Source organism: Enhydra lutris, unplaced genomic scaffold (genome assembly GCF_002288905.1).
Source record: "Enhydra lutris kenyoni isolate GAN:26980312 unplaced genomic scaffold, ASM228890v2 scaffoldscaffold17, whole genome shotgun sequence".
Lineage (NCBI taxonomy): Eukaryota > Metazoa > Chordata > Mammalia > Carnivora > Mustelidae > Enhydra > Enhydra lutris.
The window spans coordinates 11,098,304-11,106,306 of NW_019154101.1; the positions used below are offsets into that span (position 1 = coordinate 11,098,304).

Genomic DNA, 8,003 nt, shown 5'->3' on the forward strand with positions numbered 1-8,003 from the left:
GCTTTTTTTTTTTTCAGATTTTAATTTACTTATTTATTTGAGAGGGGGAGGGGAAGGGAGAGGAACCAACAGACTCAGCACTGAGCACGGGGTCCCACGTGGGGCTGGATCCCATGACCCTGAGCGGAAACCAAGAGCCAGACCCTTAACCAATGCAGAGCCACCCAGGTGCCCTTTATAACCTTTTTTGAATACTTCATATAATTTGGGCTACAGAGGGACAAAAAGGCTAGCTACGGTTTCAATGTCCTGAGGAGAGTTTCTCTCCTTAAGTTCGGTGTTGTACTAAGTTCTCTTTTTTGGAGTCTCTTGAGAGAAAGCTGTGGGTCAGGTTTAATTCTGATTCACCTTTCACCACAGCCCTTTGGGGAGCCATGACTAATACAAGGAAGCTTTCTCATGACTCCCCACCTCAGTGGGCCCTGAGCTTTGATTTCATTCATCCTTCGCCTGCAAAGTTTGCTCAGATTGGTACATGTCCTCAGAGCAAACTTGACTCCCACGCTTGCTTACCTCTCCCTGTCTCCTCGAGATTGGCTTCCTACCTCCTCCTTCACCAGCTCTTCTGTGCTTTTAAGAATATTTTAGGGGTGCCTGAGTGGCTCAGTGGGTTAAAGCCTCTGCCTTCGGCTCAGGTCATGATCCCAGCCAGGGTCCTGGGCTCAAGCCCCACATTGGGCTCTCTGCTCAGCGGGGAGCCTGCTTCTCCTTCTCTCTCTGCCTGCCTCTCTGCCTACTTGTGATCTCTGTCAAATAAATAAATAAAATCTTTAAAAGAATATTTTAAAACTATTTTATCCAGCATTTTTAGTTGTTTTAAGCAGCAGGTTGGCCCCGATAACCCAATCAGAAATCTCTCTATTTTCAATGATTTCCACTCTATTTTTTTTCCTCCCATTTTTTTTGTTGTTCCTAATGTTGTGTTGTTTTTTTCCCCTTAAGTCTTTTAGCTGTACACACAGCTCATTATTGCTTTTTCTTTTCTATTATTAGGCTACTCCATCCTCGAGGTGTAAATTTCCCTTCAAGTATACCTTTCTTTGTATTCTTTAAGTTTTGATATGGAGTGCAGGAGTGATTGCTGAAATCCAGCTGATGCCCACCTGTTTTCATCAACTCCTCACACTGGCAGGGCTATTGTGCTGCTGATTTTTCTCTTGAGACACCTGCAGTCACGGTCTGGCCAGTGCAGCCAATTTTCCCCCCCAGGGGGCAGCACCGGTTGCCTAAGGAATGCCAGGAAAGATCAGAGCATAATTTTTTATTTTAAAGATTTTATTTATTTGACAGAGAGAGATCACAAGTAGGCAGAGAGGCAGGCAGAGAGAGAGGAGGAAGCAGGCTCCCCGCCCAGCAGAGAGCCCGATGCAGGACTCGATCCCAGAACCCTGAGATCATCACCTGAGCCGAAAGCAGAGGCTTAACCCACTGAGCCACCGAGGTACCCCAGAGCATAATTTATACCACCTTTTCTACTCCGGGTTTTCCAAGCCTGGCTACCTATGAAAACCACTAGGAAATTTTGAAAAATACCGATTTCTAGGTCGAACTCAGAGAATGTTCTCATCCATCTGGGGTGGAGCCTGGGTGTGGGTACTTGCCGTGATTCTAACGGAAGCCCAGGTTGGGAACCACTTCTCTCATTTATCCGCTCCTTGCCCCCAGCCCCAGACTGCATCCTCCCTCCTCCCCACTCACAGTCCCAAGCGATTTTAGAGTCTGATGTCTTCCCAAAGCTGTTATTTCCTGGTTTCCGTATCTCTCTCTATGGGTTTTCCAGGGTGAATTTTGGGGCAGGAGGCAGAAACCCTGATCACTAACCACATCGGCAGGAACCGGAACTGTCCTGCATCCTGTTTGGATTCACAGGAGGTCTCAGCATGAAACAGCAGCACTGGTTTGGGATGACTGCCAAGATGGGCACCGTGTTATCGGGGGTCTTTACCATCGTGGCCACCGACATGTACCTCATCTTCGAACAGAAGTACATAAAGAGCGAAGATTGCATTGAACATCAGGCACATACCAACAGTGCAGCCTTCCTGGTAGAGCACTTCCTTATCTGCTGGACCTCCAATGTTGTCTTCGTTCTGTCTTTTATGACCATCATCATCAGCTGCGTCCTCCTATACTCGGTCTATGCCCAAATATACCGGGGCGTAGTGTTCTATATTATCTGGATCATTTTCTATGAAATCGTAAACATTGTAGTTCAAATCTTTACCAACAATGTCTCTGTCATTGAAGAGGTCAGGGTCGTGCGCTGGTTTGGCTTGCTGTCCCGTATATTCATGCACTGTTTCTGGATATTCTATGTCATCTCCTATGCCCACATTATCTATAAAGGTCGAAGCCAGGGCAATATAATCTCCTACAACAGACGTATTTCTTCAGGCAATGGAGAGTTCCTACGACGGAAATCAAAGATCATCAACTTTACGGGCCACTATAGTGGGTAATGTTTGCCCTTGTCTCTCCCCCACCCTTCCCCCCACCCCTGCAGGCAGGAATCCCAGGTTCTGATGGTAGTTCTAGCTCCCTCTCTTTCACTTTTGCTGATCTGTTCTGCTGTAGAGCTCCTACTGCCACCTTTTGGGGGGGGGGGGAACATGGAGAGAAATGTCATTATAATCAGAAATGGGACCACCGGCTCATTGAGGGTGTTTAATAAAGGACATTGTTTTATATCACGTGCTCCTTGAGTTCTTCCTTCCTTTTCCAGTCTGCACCACCTCAGAGGTCAAAATAAAGACAGCAAGGGAATGAAATGAAGCTGACTTGCAGGCTGGCAATCCTTTCACCTTGGTGTATGTCTTCCTCTGCCTTCAACCCACAGCTCTCTAATTCAACTCTGGGGCAGGCAATCTGTAGCTGTATCTCAGGCGGCTGGGGCATAAGGGATACCGGTGGTGGCTTGGGGTAGCTTTGTGCCAATGTCTTTCTCCCTATGTCCTCTATGCTATATTCCAGATAAGTAAAAGAATAAAAAATAGTGAAAATCATTCTTCATTTTCTGTCCTGAGTCCCCCTGGTCCCAGATTTTCAAAGAGCGTCATATGCACTCGGTTCACCGAAAGGTATTTGTTTAAACTGTTCTGTGTCTGTCACAGTGCCGGCCTTGGTGGTAGGATACAAAAAAGGACAAGGTACAAGTCCCAACCTTGAGGATTTTGCAGTTTAGTGGAAGAAACAAAATCACCATCGATGACTTAACAAGCCAGTCATGTAGGAGAGCACAAGACTACACTTAATCATAGATCAACAAACGTCACTTTGCATTCTGCTTCAGAAACTGTTGGAAGCAGTTTAAGCCAGGATGGAAGACAAATTGAGCAAATCTCTACTTCAAACATGAGGCATTTTTAAGAAGATTTTCTCCACTTATTTGAGAGAGAGCAAGAGAGAGCACCAGAGAGAGAGAAAGCATGCGCAAGGGGAGAGGGGCAGAAGGAGAGGAAGAAGCAGGCTCCCCACTGAGCATGCTTCCCGATGTGGGGCTCAATCCCAGGACTCTGAGACCATGACCCAAGCCGAAGGCAGAGGCTCAACGGACCAAGCCACCCAGCACCCCATTAGGCATTATGTTAAGTATTTGTTTAATAGCTTTCTTGAGGTATAATTAACATATAATAAACTGAAATCAAGACCTGAGCTGAGATCAAGACACTTAACTGACTAAGCCACTTAGGCACTCCTAAAGATTTTATTTTTTAAGTAATTTCTGCACCGAACATGGGGCTCAAACCCACAACACCAAGATCAAGATTTGCACTGACTTAGCCAGCCAGGTGCCCTGAGAAGAGACATTACTGTCTTGTTCCTGATTTTAGAGGGAAAGCACTCAGTCTTTCTCCATTAATTATGGTGTTAGCTGTAGATTTTTCATAACTGTCCCATATCAAGTTGAGAAAGTTCCCTACTATTACTAGTTTGCTAAAGGATTTTAAAAATCAGGAACAAATATTTTGTATTGTCAAAATTTTTTCTATGTGACATGATCATATGGTCTTTATTTTTGAGATGATTAATATGGTAAATTACTTTGATAGATTTTCAAACATTAAACTAAACATGAAGAGGTGCCTGGGTGGCTCAGTTGGTTAAGTGTCTGCCTTGGGCTCAGGTCATGATCCCAGGGTCCTGGAATCGAGTCCTGCATCAGTCTCCTTGCTCAACGGGGAGTCTGCTTTCTCCCTTTCTCTGCCGCTCCCCCTGCTTGTGCTCTCTCTCTCTATCAAATAAATAAATAAAATCTTAAAAAAAAAAAAAAAAAAACTTTAGGGGGTGCCTGGGTGGCTCAGTTGGTTAAGCGTCTGCCTCGGCCCAGGTTATCTCAGGGTCCTGGGATGGAGCCCTACATCGGGCTCTCTGCTCACCAGGAAGCCTGCTTCCCCCTCTCTCTCTGCCTGCCTCTCTGCCTACTTGTGATCTCTCTCTCTCTCTGTCAAATAAATAAATAAATTCTTTAAAAAAAAACTTTAAAAAATAAAAATAAACCAAACATGAATATTCCTGGAATTGAATAAACTCTACTTGGTCATGGTTTATACTCTTTTCTATATATTGTGGAATTAGATTTTTTTCAATTTTGTTTAGAAGTTTTGAATCTATGTTCATAGGGGATATTAGTCTGTAGTTTTTTATAATGTGTTCATCAGATTCTGGTATCAGAGTAATGCTTGCTTCATAGAAAGGAGTATTTCTTCCTTTTCAATTTTCTTTAAAAGTTTATGTACAGTTAATTGGTATTTATTTCTTCTTTCTTTGTGGGAAGTATTAAACTACAAATCCAATTTAAAAAAACAGATATAAGATTTCTGGGGTTATCTATTTCTTCTTGAGTAAGCTTTAGTAGTTTGTGTCTTTTTTTTTTTTTTTTAAGATTTTTAAAATGTATTTGAAAGAGAGAGAGAGAGAAAGCACCAGTGAGGGGAAGGGCAGAGGGAGACGCAGACTCCATGCTGAGCAGGGAACATAACATGGGACTCCATCCCAGGACCCTGGGATCACAACCTGAGCCAAAGGCAGATGCTTAACTGACTGAATCACCCAGGTGCCCCTAGTTTGTGTCTTTTAATTTGCCCGTTTTATCTAAATTGTCAAGTTTATTACCATAAAGCTGTTCATAATACTCCCTTATTATCCCTTTTTACAAAGATTCTATTTATTTATTTGACACAGAAAGAGAGAGAGATCACAAGTAGGCAGAGAGGCAGGCAGAGAGAGAGGGGGAAGCAGACTCCCCCCTGAGCAGACAGTTCAATGCAGGGCTCTCTCCCAGGACCCTGAGATCATGACCTGAGCCGAAAGCAGAGGCTTAACCCACTGAGCCACCCAGGCAACCCCCTTATTATCCTTTTAACATCTGTAGAGTGCAATGAAGTCACAGCTCTCATTCCTGATATTAAATTTTTTTTCTCTTTTTCTTTTTCTGATCAGCCAGACTAGAGGCTTTAAGTTTTTAATGACACCAGCTTTTGGTTTCATTGATTTTATCTCTTCCTTATGTATTCTGTCTCATTGATTTTCACTGTGATCTTTATTCTTTTCCTTCTTCTACTTACTTTGAATTTAATTTGTTCTTCTTTTTATATTTTTCTTGAAGTGGAAGCTAAGGTCATTAATTGAAGACCTGACTTATTTTCTAATATAGGCACTTTGTACTATAAAATTTCCCCCAACTGCTAACTTAATGGCTTCACACAAATTTTGATATGTTATATTTCATTTTTAGTCAGTTAAAAATACTTTCTAATTTCCTTTGGATTTTTTTCTTTGATCTATGGGTTATTTATAAATGTGCTACTTTGTTTCAATATTTGAGGATTTTCCAGAAAGTTTTCTGTTAATTGTTTGTAACAATTTCAATTCAATTCAATGGTTTGAATCATTTTAAATTTACTAAAAACAGTTTTATGGCTGTTTATGGATAGTATGTTCTATCTTGATAAATGTTCCAGGCGCTCCTGGAAAGAACATTTCTTCTGCTATTGTCAGACGCAGTGCTCTCCAAATGTCAATTAGATCAAGTTGGTTGATGGTATTGTTCAGTCTTTTAATATCTTTTCTAATTTTCTGTCTACTTGTTCTATTAATTACTGAGAGACATGTATTGAAATCTCTGATTATAATCATGGATTTGTCTATTTCTCTTTATAACTCTATCAGTTTTTGCTTCATGTATTCTGAAGCTCTATTAGTGGGTATATAAATGTTTAGAATTGTTATATCCTTCTGATGAGTTGACCCCTTTGTCATTATGGAATGACCTTCTTTTTTTTTTTTTTTTTTATTTTATTTTTTTATTTTTAATTTTATTTTTTTTAAACATATAATATCTTTTTATCCCCAGGGGTACAGGTCTGTGAATCCCCAGGTTTACACACTTCACAGCACTCACCATAGCACATACCCTCCCCAATGTCCATAATCCCACCCCCCCAACCCCCTCCCCCCATTAACCCTCAGTTTGTTTTGTGAGATTAAGAGTCACTTATGGTTTGTCTCCCTCCCAATCCCATCTTGTTTCATTTATTCTTCTCCTACACCCTTAACCCCCCATGTTGCATCTCCTCTCCCTCATATCAGGGAGATCATATGATAGTTGTCTTTCTCCGATTGACTTATTTCGCTAAGCATGATACCCTCTAGTTCCATCCACGTTGTCGCAAATGGCAAGATTTCATTTCTTTTGATGGCTGCATAGTATTCCATTGTGTATATATACCACATCTTCTTTATCCATTCGTCTGTTGATGGACATCTAAGTTCTTTCCATAGTTTGGCTATTGTAGACATTGCTGCTATAAACATTCGGGTGCACGTGCCCCTTCGGATCACTACGTTTGTATCTTTAGGGTAAATACCCAGCAGTGCAATTGCTGGGTCATAGGGGAGTTCTATTTTCAACATTTTGAGGAACCTCCATACTGTTTTCCAGAGTGGTTGCACCAGCTTGCATTCCCACCAACAGTGTAGGAGGGTTCCCCTTTCTCCGCATCCTCGCCAGCATCTGTCATTTCCTGACTTGTTAATTTTAGCCATTCTGACTGGTGTGAGGTGGTATCTCATTGTGGTTTTGATTTGTATTTCCCTGATGCCGAGTGATATGGAGCACTTTTTCATGTGTCTGTTGGCCATCTGGATGTCTTCTTTGCAGAAATGTCTGTTCATGTCCTCTGCCCATTTCTTGATTGGATTATTTGTTCTTTGGGTGTTGAGTTTGCTAAGTTCTTTATAGATTTTGGACACTAGCCCTTTATCTGATATGTCGTTTGCAAATATCTTCTCCCTGGAATGACCTTCTTTTTTGCTGAGATTATTCTTTGCCCTGAAATTTTCTTTATTTGATATTAAAGCAACCACTCCAGTATTCTTTTGATTTGTGTTGACATAGTATATCTTTTCCCATCTTTTTTCAGCCAATTTCTGTCTTTATATATAAAGTATGCTTACTATAGGCAGTATGTAGTTGGGTCTTCCTTTTTTTTTTTTAAAGTAAACTCTACCTGTTGGGGCACCTGGGTGGCTCAGTCATTAAGTATCTGCCTTCTGCTCAGGTCCGGGGATCCAGCCCCACGTGGAGCTCCCAGCTCGGCGGGAAGCCTGCTTCTCCCTCTCCCACTCCCCCTGCTTGTGTTTCTTCTCTACTGTCTCTCTCTGTCAATTAAATAAATGAATGGAAACAAAAAAAAAAGTAAACCCTACCTGCAACAGCCCAGCAATCAAGAGTTGCACACTCACTTGGTAGGAGATGTGTAATCCAATGAAGATACAGGCTGAACTGTAGGCCAGCTAGTTTTCAGGAGAGAAGTGGAGAAAGAAATAGCTAGGAGAAGCTCTCCTCCTGGGGTCAGAAAAAATACCAAACACTGACTTCTGAAACTGTTCCTTAGAAGCAACCTGAATTTGATTGGATTAGTCTGTAGAGCAATTTATGCCCTAGGGTATTACTGAAAATAATAGAGCAATCAGCCAGCAATTATTAAACCTGAACAACTGAG

General features: G+C 41.8%; 1 protein-coding gene across 1 annotated transcript; it reads left to right on the top strand.

The window, feature by feature from the left end:
- Nucleotides 1-1,880: 1,880 nt before the first annotated feature.
- LOC111147894 (transmembrane protein 217) lies at nt 1,881-2,459 on the top strand. Its single transcript, XM_022504159.1, has one exon. The coding sequence runs from the start codon at nt 1,881-1,883 to the stop codon at nt 2,457-2,459; it is 579 nt and encodes a 192-aa protein (XP_022359867.1).
- The last annotated feature ends 5,544 nt before the right edge of the window (nt 2,460-8,003 follow it).